Raw genomic sequence first — 16,590 nt, forward strand, 5'->3', positions numbered from 1 at the left:
TCCTTCATAGAAATGTTCTGTATCCAACTGTGAAACAGACTGTGGCTCTGATCTGCTTTGCACTGAATTCTGTCCCATTCTGCAGAAGCAACACCAACAAAAATTAACTGTAAGACACCAGGCAGGAAGCGCAGTCAATAGATCTGAACATTTCTTGCATTGTACATATGGTCATAAGGATTTTTGTGTGGTCCTGTGTAAAGCCAGGAGTTGGACTCGATGATCCTAAAGGGGCCCTTCCAACTCAGAATATTCTATTATTCTATTAATGTGTACGTTTACCATCAAAGCTAAATTTACAGTATATTTGCTATTAAACTAATGCAAAGACTCCAGGTAAGAAACCATAGCATGAAATATCTGTTGCAACTATACATTATGAATTGGTCAGTTTTCGACAAAGATGCATTGTATTTGTTTCAAGCAACAACTACTGGTATGTAGCAGAAGGGTCAGTTGCCCACAGTTGAGTGAATAGTACTGAAACAACAAATGTGCCTTTGCTTTCTGAAATACTGTCCACAAACCACATTTCTGGTAAAAGGGAAAAGTTACAACAAAAAACAACAAGCAAACAATACTATCAAATCTACATTCAGACTTCAGAAGCCTTGCAAGAAAATTTAAGTGCAAATAGAGAAAAGATGCAAAATAATATTTTTTGCTAACCAGAATATAGTTTATAACCTCAGCCTCCCTGAACTACACTGAAGTCAGAGGAAAACAAGCCAGTCATTGATTCTTGATACAAACCTCTGCCTCCTTGCACACTTGTGCACTCTGTTAATATTTCAGACCTTTTATATCAATATATGGGCAAAATATAATAGAGTGGGAGATCTGTGAGAGGGAGGTTGAAGTGATTGGGAAGTACTTGGGAAGGAGGAAGAACAGTGCAAAAGTCATCCCCTTCCATTTCTGCCTTTTCATTCCCTTTGAATAGTGCAGCTGTTGACAAGTGAAAGTTGGAATCAGATTGTTGAAAGAGCACAAGGAGGAAAGCAGATGGTGGGAAGAAGGGGGTTGTCACAACTGCATACTGTTTATTAAATGGAAGAACGCTGTACATTCTCTCTCCGACTTTTAGCTCTGAAGAAAAAAAAAAAAAAAAGAAAGGAAAAAGGAAAATCCCAGTAACTATTTCCCCCAGAGCAGTAAATAATAAATTGGGTAGTGCAGCTGGAGAGGGGAGGTAGAAAAGTTGAAAGAAGAGCAGACATGCCGCTTCCTGCAGCAGCGAGCTATCAGATGGCTCAGTCCTCCCCTGGAAACTCACCCTGAGATAAGTTAAAATTGATGGCAAAAACCTGGCCTGGACAGAGGAATCCGTGGCTGTTCCAGGCTCTCATCATCCCCACAGCTGCTGCAGGCTCCGTTGGGATCGTGCCACCCAGAGGAGCAGATTGCTTTGTATCCCTCACATTTCTGCCACGCTAGGGCTGCTGTCATTAATACCAGGTAAGTTCATGCTACAGCTCTGATGCAAATCAGACACCCATCAAATTTAGTAGAACCCATGTGAGTCTTCAGGCTGCAGGAGTATAAGTTAGAATAGTAAAAACAGATATACAGTACAAGGATTTTGTATAGAAAGGGAGTTACTTTTATTTGAAAACAAACTACCACCCTGTTCCCAGTCTTGTATTGCCTCCTGCTGACAATGGTTTCTGAACAGTACAACTGTAGACTGTCCCAGATGGAAGAGAAATTCAGAATACCTTAGCTAGATTAGCTTCCCAATCCATCTGACTACACAGTGTAGAAAAGAAGTCCCACAGCAGGAATGAGTGACCAGGAAAGCCCAGCAGCTGCACTACCACCACTTGCGCAGTGTGAGGCATCTAAAATCGTTCACTTCAAAACCACACTGTGCGTGTTTGCACACTGTGTCAAGAAGCATAGACCTTGTCAGGAGACTGCCAATAACCTATGGGACATTCAGCAATTTGCTAATGATGTTTTTATACTGCACACACACACACACACACTTAGTGCAGTTTCAATACAACATCACTTGTTATTTTGGAGAAAAGGCTGACCCCTACCTCGTCACAACCTCCTTTCAGGCAGCTGTAGAGAACAATAATGTCTCCCCCGAGTCTCCTCCAGACTGAACAATCCCAGCTCCCTCAGCTGCTCCCCATAAGAGTTGTGCTCCAGACCCCTCACAGCCGCATTGCCCTCCTCTGGACACACTCCAGGGCCTCGATGTCTTTCTTGCAGTGATGGGCTGGGTTATACGTCCGCTGCACTTTCAGCCAGATTCCTGCCATGTGCTCATGAGTGAGCCTTCAGTCCAGATTATGGATCCCACCCAGCCTGGCTCTCCAAATCCATCTGGTGCAGAGACAGTTCTGCTGCACCACTGAGCTACGCAGAAGTACACAGGCAGTACGTTTATTCCTTTCTTGTCACCTCTCTCTGTTCAAAAATCAAACTGGATATTTTAAAATACCTGGAGCTTAAGTGAGCCTGTTTGACTTTATCCTCAACACGTTTGACTTTATCCTCAACGTGAAGGAAACACCTCACACAAGCAGTATCATCTCAGCTGGTAGGAAGCAAATGCTAAATAAAAGATGACCATGGGTTCTGCTGTCTCTCATGTAAAAGTCAAATCTCCAATCTGGTCACAAAAGTAGTAGACTAATACATTTCTACAGCAAAATTCAGAGCTGGGTCATAAAAGCAGAAATGTAGAAAGTATTCAGTTGCACAGATCATTTTCTCTTAGAGAGGAAAAGAGCAGAGGCAGAAGAACGAGTCCAGAGAGAGGAGAGCATAAGGCAAGTACAGAAGTGGCAGGCTTGATTAAGACGAAAGACTATGGTCGTGCACCTAGAAAAACAAAATAAACCAGCCTGGCCATGAACAAAGTCATACATTTAATAGAAGCACTTTGTCAGTTTGATCATCTCCACTCAGGAAAAATAGTGGATGAAGCCACACAAACGGCACCTCAACAGACAGCACCCTGCAGGACTGGTAATGTACTTACTTGCAACCTTGAAATGAGAGACTTTTTAAAAATAGGTTTTCTGGTAACTAATTCTTTGATCTCTCTTCATGTTGTTGCCAAGTGACACACAACCAGCTGTAGCCACTCACACATAAGTGGCATCTGCTACACTATCATGTCTCCTATGCCCACACTATAAAGCATGATAAATTAGTGCCATTTTATAAGAAATATAAAGCTATTAGCAATACATACAGAAAAGTAAATTCACATTTGCTTCAAAAGGAACTTGGGTAACATCTTAAATAAAACTTTTTCCTCAATCTGTATATCTGCATATGCTCAGATTAAAAGAACCAAATGTAGTTTTGAAGAACCATTATGCTGTTCCTACAGTCAGGTGAATGAGGAAGTGAAGAACTTCATTTCAACAGCTTTCTCCTTGGTCATGTTGACATCTTTTGAGTTTTACTTACAGAAAATCTCATGAAGCTGGGGTGTTGATTTCAGTGTGTAATCCCTGAAATTACATATTATGTGCTCATTTTCATTAATCACCAAATGTTAAAGACAACATAGATTAGCAAGACGAGTCATTGTACAGAATTTAAAAAATGCACTGAATTTACAGACTCCTTTGGTAAAATTTACTATAGAAGAGATACACTGACAAAGTACAAGATGGCTTACACAGCATCCACAAAATAAAACACGAACAGCCCCTTCTCCATCCTCCCTCCCCCAAAGAAAATTGATGAGCAGACATTCCGTCCATTCAAAGGCACTCAGCTTGCTTTTCTGCTGTTTGGTTGTTAAGTTTGGCAGATAGCGACTTGCTACTGCTTTCATCACTTGCTGGCCAAGCAATCTCTTCAAAGGTTTACTTAACACAATAAATCATACACCGTGGTGAAGCACAAAAATATACATAGCTGGTACAGAATATTTATTTTGAAAAGTGAAATATTCACAACCTCACAAAATTTGAATCTACCAGGCTAGGCCTTTGGCTAACTTTGATTTTTTCTTTCCTTTCAAGCGCTGTGCCTTAAGCTTCTTTCTCTGCCTGGAATTCATCCATATTGGGTACTGTCCATGTTGGTCTAGGAGAGTTTTTTTATTTCTTTTATTATCTATGTCCATTTTGCAGTCATCTGAAAAAGAAAGGCATTTATAGTCAGTAAAACGCATGAAAAGCTTCACAGAAGCTATTTTCTTCAAGATTCACAAACATGATGAGATCTCCATAAACAACACTATTTGTACAGGAAAAGCAGAAGGCTTCATACATTGAAAGCCCTTTGCAAACCAATATAACTGCAACCCAGGAACTTCAACGGCTGATAGTAAATACGAAGAATTTCTCCTAAAGGCCCACAGCTGGGCAAAGCAAACTTATTCTACAGTCTGCCTTATGTTCTAATATCGCATCTAAAAACATTGCCTGTGGTCTCCACCATAAGCTACAAGCTTAGAGGAAACCAGTGGCTTACTACAACATAAGTTCAATTAAACACTTTGAAGTATAATGCTTGAGATACAACTCATTGAGATACAACAACATACAACTCTAAAAGCTTTATCAGAAGCTTAACTGAGTGGAAGAAGATTTTTTTAATGTTGTGTTTGTTTAATGTTGGAAAATGAAGTTCACGAGGAAAAGGCCAACATACTGCTTCAGTAGTTGAAGAATGCTGACAGTCTACAGGGATCTGCACCACAGAGGTGTGTTTAGGTGCCCTAAAGCTGGGATAGGAATACACGTAGCCTGCAGAAAACCAGCACAGGGGGCTACTGTCTGCAAAGGTGGGCACACAAAAAGGGCCCAGTCCCAAAGACTTCTCAAGACATCAAAGAAACACAAAGTCTTCATAACAGCATGGTTTTCCAAGTGTCATAGCTGGTCTGTCCCAGACCAAAGATCCAGATGTTGTGAGCAACAGCTAAAATATGGAGGGGAGAAAAGTTTCCACAGACCTGGAGAATGCAGAAACAGGCAACGAGAACTGCTACTGCTCACATAAACTGCTATTGCTTGGCAGTGCAGAGATATAGCATCACTTTTTTTTTATTACTACTTCTCTGAAAGAGTGGTCAGGCACTGGAATGGGCTGCCCAGGGAGGTGGTGGAGTCACTGACCCTGGAGGTGTTCAAGGAACGTTTGGATTTTGTGTTGAGGTTTAGTGATTGGTGGATGGTCAGACTGGATGATACTGTAGGTCTTTTCCAACCTTGGTGTTTCTGTGGGTTTGTTTTTTCCTCTAGTTACAACAGGAAAAAGAAAATACCCATAGTACCAAGCAGTACACAAGTAACGTCTTGTAAAAATCTGCTGCATGTAAGTCAAGGAATAAAGCAGAGCTATTTGATATCCAAACTTTCCAAAAAAAGTAAAAACCACAGAAATAAAGCTACAAAATAGCTTGTTTACAATTTGGTTTGACTTTGCTGTCAAACAAGTAATTCCTAATTTCACACATCATTAGGCTGACTTTAAAAGAAGTCCTTGAACGCTATCTCTGAATATGTGTATTTTTTACATAGCCTCTATTTCCAACTTTAAGATGGCTTACAGGTTCTGCTACTCAAACGTATAACCCTCCTCTGTCTTTCCTAAGCCGATAGCACTGCCTGTGTGGCTGACAATCACTACTGGCAGTATTTCAGATCCTCGCTGCGTCCATGGCAACACGCAGTTAGCGCCACGTTAGGCTGTCAGGAAAAGGGGGTACGGTTTAGTTTGGATTGCAACTTCGTTAAGATGCCTGACCACTTCCCAACATGCAAAATCTTCGTTCCCGCTTCCTGTTACTGATTGCAGCCCCGGAGCCGACGCGCAGGCGGCTCACGCCACGAGGAAGGCGGGCAGGGGCGGGGAAGCGGGCCGGCCGGAGCTCCGAGGGCGGGCTGTGGGCAACCGGGGGCCGGCGGCACCTGTCCGACTCACCCTGCTTCTCCAGGACCTCCTGGGCGGGCAGCACGGTCGCCACCTCCTTGACCTCCTCCATGACGACGTCCGCGCCAGTCCGCAGGATGCTCTTCAGTCTCTCCAGCTCCTTGGGAGCGTTCTTCTTCCTCTTCTCCGCCCGCATCTTCCTCTTCCATTTGCTCCTCAGGCTCTTGGCCATGTCCTGAAGGAGGAAAGAAGCGGGGAGCGGTAAGGCTGACGCCGCGAGGACGCCGCTAAAGCCCCAAGGCCCACGGCTCGCCTCAGCCCCGCGCCAGCACCACGCTCTGCCCCACGCGGCGCTGCTCTCGCCGTCTGCGCAGGCGCGGAGGAGAGTCACGTGATGCGGAAGTCCCGCCTCTTCGCGGGTTCTACCGTAAGTCTGCGAGTGCGGTGGCAGCAAGAAACTCACGGGCGCAAGGAGAATAGTCGGGATTTTATTTGGGCTACTTCTACACATTTCTTAATCTGTAAGACAGAAAAATCATCCCGCTCGCCCGTTATCGCTATACTTAGCAATATTCTAAGCAAAGTGCCAGCATGGAAAGCACCCGCTGTCCTTGCTGCTGGTAGGAAATGGAATGCTTCTTAGGCGTCTGGGAATCTTTCTGCCAGCACCTCACGGGATTCCAATGCTTCGACACTGAGCAAGAAGAAAGAAAAGACTTCAAAGCTGTTACGCTGCCAGCTGCTCCAGGGCTCCAGCAGCTCTGTATGGTGCCCACGTGCCGCTGCCTCACCCCAGCTGCAAGAAGTGGCCTAGCAGTGGGAATTACGTCTTCCATCCATGCTCGGCTGCAAGAATTGACAGAAGATTTTCTAATTTTTTTATTGAGAGACCATTAACCTTAGCATACACAAGAATCCATCTTCAAATGATTTTCCAAAACACTGAAAGATAGGCAATAAATCATCCTTAATGAATGCAGAACATTCCCATGAAGCGACCTCATGATCTCCCAGCTCACATAAGGGCTCAATATAGAGAGCAGAACCTCCCTTTCACAGACAGCATTCCATTTTACCAAACCAAGACTAGAAGAAATTTTAACTTAGTAAAACACTGCACAAACATCACTTCCATCTGCCTTTATGCTGCTTACTCTGCCAATCACAGAGGAAATATTTCCAGCAGCTACTGAATTACAGCCAGAGACTTTCCAAGCATGCTCTGGAGCAATCAGAAATTGGCAAACATTTTAATCATGAATTACATCAAGTGCAAATTGAGTAAATAAAAAATGGAGTGTAATTAATTGGATACACGACATCAACTAAACAAAATACATATTCTAGAGAAGAACTTAGACTGAGAGCTTCCCCCTCACCTCAAAGGAGGGATGAGTACCCATGTAATGAAAGAGAAATAAAGATTCAGTCTCTAAAAGATGAGAGCACACAGTTTGTAGATCATCCAAGCCAACACTATTCAGGTTCTTCAATCACATCCCTGTTTATTACTTTTTATTAAATGCCTCCAGTAAGCGTAGCAGGTTGAGGAACAGATTGATGATGTCCAGGTAAAGGTTGATTGCAGCCAGTATGTATTCTTCAGGGGATAACTTGTGCATCAGCAAGTGAGTATCATAAATAATAAATCCACAGAAGAGAAGCGCTCCAGAAGCAGCAAACACCAGCTCCATTATTTCACTATGAAAGAACAGCTGAAGACAAAAAGTAAATTTCATTTTCTTCTTAATATTAAAATTTTGCATTGAGATATGCCACACTTGAAACATAGATACAAACTGTCCTTTCACTGCTATGCATACACACAAATAGAGTAGTAAAATGACATTACAATATTCTTATGTCATATAGTTCCCAGTCATACAGTCTCTTTAACTAAGTGAAAAGTGTCTTAAGAGAAACCAAACTCTGTTCTCCAGAATAGTAACAACAAAAGACAAATTAAAAAAAATAATCTGATTGAGACTCAATTCTCCTTCCCCTTTCCTCAGAGCAGTAGTGCATCTCAACTGACAACACTGTCAATCAGCTCAACCACCACTTTAATATCAGCGAGACCAGCATCCACCAAAAATATGAATTGGAAATGAATAGTTAAAAGATTACCAGCATAATATAAAACAGCAATGGATTTACCTGGGAAATTTTTACAAGAAAATATTTTTAAAATATTTTAGTTATAGTAGAAGTTAGTACAGGATTTAAGCGAAATAATATTTTTAACTTTGATCAGAAGGTATCTTACCATCAAGAAACATGAGAAGATTAAAATCCACAAGCAAGCAAAGAGCCTGAAAAAAAAATAATATCTGTGAGCAATAACAATACCTTTTGTTTTAAATTTTATTTGAAGTCTCTTCTAGTAATTAAAAGGATCTTATAAGTAAGAGGGAAATCAACTTTTTACACGGATAGGTAGCGACAGAACAAGGGAGGGATGGTTTAAAACTAAAAAAACAGGGAGATTTAGATTAGATGTTAGGGGGAAATTTTTCACTTAGAGAGTGGTTGAGGCACTGGCACAGGCTGCCCAGAGGAGCTGTGGTGCCCCATCACTGGAGGTGCTAAAGGCCAGGCTGGATGGGGCCCTGGGCAGCCTGAGCTGGTGGGGGGCAGCCTGTCCACTGTAGGGAGTTGGAACTGGGTCCCTTCCAACTCAAGTGCCATTCTATGACTCTCCTCCCATAAAACCAACCTTACAACATATTTGGTAAATGTCCAAAATTCTTAGATGCCAACTGTTCATTGGCATTAGCTGTAGAACTCTGTTTTATAGAGCTCTCAAAAATTATCTCCTAAATGTACTGTTAAATTTGAAACAGCTCCATTCTGTATTGGTGAAAAATACAGCTAATCTGGTTTTCTAGTGTAAATATTATGGTTACAAGAATCATAATAATTGTAAGTGTGCTACACTAAAAAAAAAATAATTATTCAAAAGAACAGAGCCAAATAAAACTAATAAATTAAGATGATTAACACCCTCACCATTCTCTTTCACAGGTTAGCTACTGACCTGTATTCTTTACTAAATCTGCAAAGCTTGCTTTAAAAAGGAAAAAAAAACAAGCTTAATAAAAAAATAAAAATCTCATTGCTAAGAGAACATACCCTGCTCCAAATTTGCTGAAGTCTCTCTTTGACTGCAAGGTGTACACAGTCAGCCCAAGAAATACAGCGGTCGTAAGAATGAAGGCTTGCAAGACGATGGACACGTCATAGAAACTCACTATAAACAAAAAAAGCAAACTGTCATTTAGAGAACACTACCCTATGCATTTGCTAAGTTATCTCAGCAGTGGAACTACTGAATTATTTCTTTTCATCCTGTGATTGTTTGCATTGTCCGAGCAGGAAGTGTAAATTATGCCTCAACTTGGTTTTCTGCTTCAGGTGACCACATGATTCACAGACCCTTGCACTAGTTATGGCATTTATAGCATAGTTGTAACTTCTTAAATAAAGATAACAGATCTTCTGTACTCACAAAAGAAAGGGTAACAAAAATTATTTTGTATACTGCAGAGTGACATCTTAAGTAAAAAGCTAGCTGAACTTTTCATTGTATTCAAAAAAACAAGTTACAAAACAGTCCTCCAAAAAAACTCCTAAGCATTATGACAAGGAAGTAAGAGGGAAAAGATAAGAAGTGGTTGGATCTTTTTCTTTCCTGCCTTCCTTTTTTAAGTACATTTCCACAAATGATATTCTTATTTTTGCCACTAGCAAGTCAGCTCTGCTGAAAGATGCTTTATAGGGAAGCACTGCTAGTTACTCCAAAAGAATGGATGGAAGTTTATTCAAGTTCATACAGCTTCAGTCCTGGGCCAGAACCCAAATTTCCTATTCTGATATACCCGGGTTTTTACTAGATTCATATCATCATCATTTAAAATTTTTAATCATCTTAATATCTCACTGAGGAATCTCACATGACAATTAGTATAATATAATGGATTCCTTTTCCAGTTTATTTAAGGAATCAGAGAACAGGATGGCTATCATTTACCTGTAATGGCAACTGTAAGTGCTTCCAGGAGGGTCTACAAAAAGTAAAAACAAAAAATTACATGAGTAAAATAAAACACCACCACCACTTGCACGGAGACTTCACACACACTAAGATCTATTCTGCTACATAATCCCAATATGTATAACACAGATCTCCTGATAATTTCTATGCATGATAACATGCTTCATTTTCACCAAGGAAATGACAACTGTATCGTCTTACTATTCTGGATGTTGCTATGATATGTAACAAGAATTAAATACAAACTGAAAATGAATGCATGACAACAATTGTGGAAAACTGCCATCCAGGTTTTCTATTCAGAGCATACAGCATTCTTACCACAATCCTTACAATCTGTTCAAGGGGGCCTGAAGATTTCTCAGAACTGCTATTAGAAATGAACTGTTGCCACCTTTCTGTATACTTTTCAATATTCAAAATACTTCCATCAAACACTCTCAGTATCTTACTTCACAGCTTAGTGTCAAGTTCTTCCCCTCCTCACTCATTAAGCTAACTTAAAATCAAACATATTAGTGATGCCTGGACCAAAGACTGCCACGACTCCTGAATTTTCCTAAAAGGTAATTTCAGTTTAAGTTTCATTACAAGAAAATAGGAGAAAGTATCTGTGGCATGAACTAAAAGATCAGAAACAACAGCACTTTTCACTCAATTTATCACATGCAATTTTTAATCTTCCTGTCCCTGTACAATGTCGTGCTTCAACTGCCATGCCACAAACTGCCACACCACATTTCCTGAAACTCTTACAGCACTCCCCCTTACAGTTGCAACCATTTAAATTTGTTTTTTCTATTTAAATAATAAAACAATAATTTTAAAAAAAATTACTCTCCGGAAAGAGATCAGACTTCAGGAAGAACACAAACCTGATATAACTAATCCCCCTATAAACTTACACAGAAAATCTATCTTCCCATTGTATGCAGATAAAATTTAGGCAGCCTCTAAAGCATCAAATTCTGGTGATGGTGCTGCTGTGACTTCTTTTCAGCAGACTGATTTGCTCCACAGTCCAAGATGTTCAGGAGCAACAGTTAGCCTACACCTACCATCTGCAGGCAGGAGACTGAAATCTGAGGATAGCTTTGTTTGACTTGCTTGTGTTGGTTAAGAATTAAGCATTAACACATACAGCTGGCTTATATGGTCCTCTGCTGGAGGCTGCCCACTAAGCAAATAAGGCAAGCTTTCTTCTTCACTACTGAGCATACTGAGCAGTGTCTTAGAAACTGATAGGAACAGAACAGTGAGGGTAGCAAGATAAATACAGATATATAAACAGGAACACACATAGACAAAAATAAATCTTGTCCATCTGATTTCAAACCCTAACTCTGTTCCTGAAAAAAAAAAAAAAAAAAAAAAAAGTGGTAGCCTCTAATTCAGGTTTCTTGTACCTAAGAACAACCTATAAATATAATCTCAAAACCAAAATACCCTACATATTCATAAAGGTCTGAGTTGTTTTCAAGGAATACGTGAAAAATAAAACAGCTACTTGATACAAGAAGTTCACTTGGAAAGCAGATATTCTATAGACTATTAACAACTGAATTTATAGCAATACTTACAAATCCAAAGAGCAGGTATAAGTTAACAGGATGCTGGTGTCTGTAGAGGGCCAGTGCAAAGCTTATAGCCAAACATCCAAACACAGATATCAAAAGCAAGGCAGGCCTGTAAAGTGCCATATGAAAAGGTCATCAAAATTAAAATACCCATTTGACTACAAAGCAGTTTATATAAAACCAATCTCTTCAGTGACCACCTAAATGGAGACTGCTCTGTAGATTCAAAATACAGTGAATTTTAAAATAAAACTGTTCCAAAGCATATAAACATAGAAAATCAGTTGTAAATGGTACAAGTAAAGGCACTTTTTTAATGCTGTAAATTGCCCAAGAACCCAGCATCTATATGAAGAGAAAATCCATCTGAACTTGAGTACTATTTTCAAAGTATACAAAGTATTTTGTCACATCCAGAGGGAATTCTGCTATGTTTTAATTTCTTTATCATAAGCACCTGAAAGCAACAAACATGGGCACTAACTGTACCAAAGAAAATCAGTACTGCCCAGTAAACATTGCCATAATTAAATCATTCAAGAAGCCATCCAAGCAAAAATTAGACTAAAAGCAAACACAAAAGCACAGTGGTTCTAAATGACCAGAACAGTTTTTAAAAAGCAGATGTAATTACAAAACTGCTTTTATAATATCTACCGCAAACAAGATAGCTTATACAGAAACTCATCTAGTGGTTGATTCTCCTTTTATATAAGGGGTATGAAGTGAAAATAAATGCAAAGTTTGGAAGTGCACTGGGGAGAAAACTAAAACTGGACTCAGTGGTCTCCTCCATTCCCCATTTGCTCTTCTTCCCTACTGTTCACTGCAGTTTGGAGACTTTGTTTTTCACAGGGCAATCTGAGAGGCAAAGAGAAACAAACCCACAGAATTCAGAGAAGTCTGATTTTCAGGAAAAAAAAAAAAAGGACAACGAAGAGAAGATGGGGAAGGAGGGAGAAGAGTATGAAATGACCCAGCTCTCTGGAACAGACACGCAGGAACAACAGCATTCCAAACAAGAAATGTCAATAATTCAGATGTTCTGCAGCTGATACTGTAAATAGGTAATCATACTGTAAACATTTAAATAAAAACTATTAGTGAAGTATTGATTAAAATATACTTTAATGACTGTAATTATAATAAATTAAACTGTGATTTGAAAATGATTTCCTAAAATGATTTCCTAATCACTTGCAAAGTTTCTATTACAGAATCAAAACACAGTGCACGATTAGGAATACAGAAGTGCTCCAGAACAACTATACAAGCTATACTTAACACAGCAATGAACAGTGCTGTTTCATTATGGTGCTTACCTTTCATGAACAAATGCCTGTACTCCAGTGGAGTACAGAAAAATTGCAGATGTGACTGTGGTCAAGAGAACCTGAATAGACAGAATGCTGTAAACTTTTCGTAGAAAGGCTAGAATAAAGAAAATAAAAATTGAATCAGTTTTCAGTTGCACCTCGAAAGCCCAATACTAAATCAGACAGAATTTTTTTTCTTTGAAATAGACCATTGGAAACTCCTTATTCACTGAAACAGCACAGATCAAAATGGTAATAAGCCATTTTTCCTTAAGACATTGATAGAGTAGTCCAACAAAATTACACGTTTTTCTTGCTCACTGTTAAATAAGCAATGATGACAAAATAAACATTTAGGAGGAATTCACTTCAGACTCTTGGCAAGAAGTGCATCTAACTCACTAGAAAATTACTAAAAGTATGCATTTTACATCAAGTTATTGGTATCCAATGGAGCCAATAAAGAATAATTACCTTGGAGGTTGTATGGAGACAGAAAGAGCTATATATTTTTTTTCAAGGCAATTTCTTTTTGTTATTTTTTTTTTTTTTTTCAATAAAAATGTATTTCATTAACCTTTTGCTATATTAGATATCATTTATCATCATTTCCAACTTGCATTGTGCTGGGTGGATCTCTACAGATACAAGCTGCTAAAAGGAATTCCTCAAGTAAGCTAACAGGCTTCATAATTCCTGAGAGTGGTTCAGGACTCTATGATACAATATATCATACAGATAGCCCTGTTGTGAACGGAAGGAGATCAAATCCAGTAGGTAAAAAACTCTGCAAGGAAGAATAAGCTTCCAGTGAGAAGCAGCCCGTCTTTAATAACACAGTTTAAACAAGCGTAAGACCACATGCTAAGAGAAACTGAGTTAAATTTGGCAGCTCAACCTGCCAGATGGAGCAGTTAAAGATCTTTGTAAGGCACGAGGGAGGGGATCCCACTTTGTTGCAGCAGAACAAACCCAGGAGCAGCCTGCTGGCCGGCACAGCCTTCCTTTCCCCATTACGAAATGCATCAGCAGCTTTGCTAATGGTGGTAGCTCCCTCATATTTTTGCTTTTGCTTCCAATCAAAACTGTGCTTTTTATGGAAAGAGATCTCCTGTTTGACAGGAATGGCTAATAAAAAAATCTGGCTAATAAAAAAATCCACAGCATGCAGCTGTTTTTGCTTTCAGGTGTATCCAACAACAGATTTCAGCCAGAATTACCGATGAAGATACCTCCTGCAACGCAGGGCGTATAAGACGTGCGCATTAACAGCAAAGCAATATTCCACAGCTGCTCAGGCACCCAAGGGCTTACGCCGGGGGACAATGTTCTGATACCTCTCAGAAGACATTAAACCCCTCCAATCCCATCGGATGAACTACTGTCATCACGGGCACCGATGTTAACATCCATACACGTAAAAGCAATTCATTTGGGCTTCAAAAGGCCCAGCCCAGCAGGGGTTAACAGCAACGGGGGGACCCAGGGGAGGAGGAGGAGGCGGCGGAGGCGGCAGCGCTGGCTGCGGGCACCCGGGGGCCCTCACCCACCCCAGCCCTACCCATGCGGATGTGGACGCTGGCCGAGGCCACGTTGCTGCCGTAGTTGAAGTCATCCTCGATAGAGCTCCGCGGATACAGCTGCTCCGCCGCCATCGCCGCCGCTTCGCAGCACTCGCTCCGCTTCCGGGCTCCGCAGCGCCCCGCAGGGCTCCCAGCCGAGCGGCCGAGCGCCTCGATGGCGGCAGCTGCCTGCCCGCGGCCGCTGTGGGGCGGCGCTGTGTCCATCGCTCCCGGCTGCGGCGGGCTAGTGCCGTTGGCTGCCCCTCTGAGGGCCGCGTCGCTCGAGCCCTTCCAGAACGGCCCAGTTCCACTGTGCCTCACAGAAGAGCCTTCGGGCGCTTGTGTTCATTGGCTCTGCCACCTGTAGCTTACATAAATGCTTCACGCAAAATCGAATTTTGTTAGGCTTTCCCCTGATTATACCATGTGTCCCTCAGTGTAAATTGACTTTATTTCAGTAGACCGCAAAGATGTTGGATATTTCCCCCACGTTACCAAGGATTTTGAACAATTCACCTTTGTAGGCGTGGAATCGCCCCAACAAAATTACCCAAGGTGGTAATTCCTATGCAGGAATCCACAAATGATACGAGTTTGGGTTGTGGGGCAGAATGCAAAGTGATATTTTTTGACTTGTGAATGTTATCCAAAGTGTTCTGAAAAACTGAAGAGCTAGATAGACGCTTCAGAAGTGTGTGTAATAGATTTGACTCAAAGTGCTTTTAAATCTGGAACATTGCGGCCTCTACTGTGCTCAGATCCTCAAGGGATGAGTAAATAAATTATATCATTCTGTGATGAAATAATTTGGAGCAAAGATCTTCTGCTGGGCTGACCTCAGATACTAAGTGGCAGATAGAAAGAATTATGAATGTTACTTTATATTCTGGGAAGAATTTATGATTTTCATAATGCCCTTTCGCATTTTTAATTGCTGTAGAGTGGAATCTGCCAGCTTTAATCCTGAATTTGGAGATTTATGCATTGTTTGCATTGCTGAATAGCAACTGTTTTTGAAATAATTATGCTGTCTGCTCTTTTGTGTCTGCCTTTGTTCTTCCAGCATTTTCTCAGTGCTGGATATTAGAATCATAGAATGGCCCGGATTGAAAAGGACCTCAATGATCATCAAGTTTCAACCCCCCCGCTATGTGCACCAACCACCAGACCAGGCTGCCCAGAGCCACATCCAGTCCGGCCTTGAATGCCTCCAGGGATGGGGCATCCACAGCCTCCTTGGGCAATCTGTTCCAGTGCGTCACCACCCTCTGGGTGAAAAACTTCCCCCTAATATCTAACCTAAACCTCCCCTGTCTTAGTTTAAAACCATTCCTCCTTGTCCTATCACTATCCACCCTTGTAAACAGCCATTCCCCTTCCTGTTTATATGCTCTCTGGCCAGTGAAATCAGAGCTGCATGGCACAGGTCCTCACAGGAACCGTCACCTGCTGGAGCTCTGCCAGCTGGGCCTTGGCTGTCACCTGCAGCTCTCTGGTCACTTCACAGGCACTGAGAAAGCTGTGAGGAACATGGTCTTGAATGTGTGCATGCAGCTAAACACTTAGGTGATTAGGCCTAATTAAACAGTAGTAAGCTAGAGTCAGCTGAGAATTACTATTGTGGAATGTTTTCTTCAGTAATAAAAATGAACTTTTGCTATCAAGACAAGGATGAGCTTCACTGGAGCTGCAATTCCCCCTTTTGATCTGAGAGGCTTTTTATTCCCTGCTTCTGTGAATTAAAAGGGCTCTTCCTTCTGTATTTAGATAACAAAGAATATTTGCCTTTCAATATCTTGAGTAACTACTACAGACAGCATGCTTTTTTTCCAGCTAAGGCTGGAAAAAGGTGCCTCTTTATAATGAAGTTGGAAACTGCTGTGTGCTGTCTTAACGATAATTACTATTTGAAAGTCTCATGAAAATGATAGATGGCCTCAGTTCTGCACAAGGAACAGAAAATTTCAGAGTATCACAGTGGAAAGGGCTTGAGCAAATTTGCAATTAGTCTGAGCCTAGTGGAGACTAAAAGAGAGACATAATAGTCTTTAAATACTTTATAAAGGCCATAAAAGGGTTGCAATTCTCCAGCTGTGGAAAAGTATCAAATAGGAAGCAGTGTTGTTTAAACTGCAGTAAGGAAGATTCAGAATGAAAAGTTGAGAACTTTTTTTAGGAGTAATCAGAATAAAGTGAAGAATAAATCAAGCTGTTAAATAGCCTGG

The 16,590-nt window shown here is 40.9% G+C and overlaps 2 protein-coding genes across 2 annotated transcripts; both read right to left on the minus strand.

Moving 5' to 3' along the window:
* Positions 1 to 3,583: 3,583 nt before the first annotated feature.
* LLPH (LLP homolog, long-term synaptic facilitation factor) lies at positions 3,584 to 6,226 on the minus strand. The gene is made up of 3 exons (XM_042816081.1): positions 6,170 to 6,226; positions 5,908 to 6,091; positions 3,584 to 4,113 (listed from the first exon to the last, which is right to left on the minus strand). Exons 2-3 carry the CDS (start codon positions 6,086 to 6,088, stop codon positions 3,950 to 3,952), a joined length of 345 nt encoding a protein of 114 aa, XP_042672015.1. The 5' UTR covers positions 6,089 to 6,091; positions 6,170 to 6,226; the 3' UTR covers positions 3,584 to 3,949.
* Positions 6,227 to 6,711: 485 nt separating this feature from the next.
* On the minus strand, positions 6,712 to 14,496 carry TMBIM4 (transmembrane BAX inhibitor motif containing 4). The gene is made up of 7 exons (XM_042816080.1): positions 14,365 to 14,496; positions 12,810 to 12,918; positions 11,491 to 11,596; positions 9,887 to 9,920; positions 8,989 to 9,106; positions 8,123 to 8,168; positions 6,712 to 7,571 (listed from the first exon to the last, which is right to left on the minus strand). Exons 1-7 carry the CDS (start codon positions 14,456 to 14,458, stop codon positions 7,365 to 7,367), a joined length of 714 nt encoding a protein of 237 aa, XP_042672014.1. The 5' UTR covers positions 14,459 to 14,496; the 3' UTR covers positions 6,712 to 7,364.
* Positions 14,497 to 16,590: the final 2,094 nt, after the last annotated feature.

The sequence above is a fragment of the Centrocercus urophasianus genome, unplaced genomic scaffold (assembly GCF_019232065.1).
Source record: "Centrocercus urophasianus isolate 14NV4802_14NV808 unplaced genomic scaffold, USGS_Curo_1.0 seq_15, whole genome shotgun sequence".
Lineage (NCBI taxonomy): Eukaryota > Metazoa > Chordata > Aves > Galliformes > Phasianidae > Centrocercus > Centrocercus urophasianus.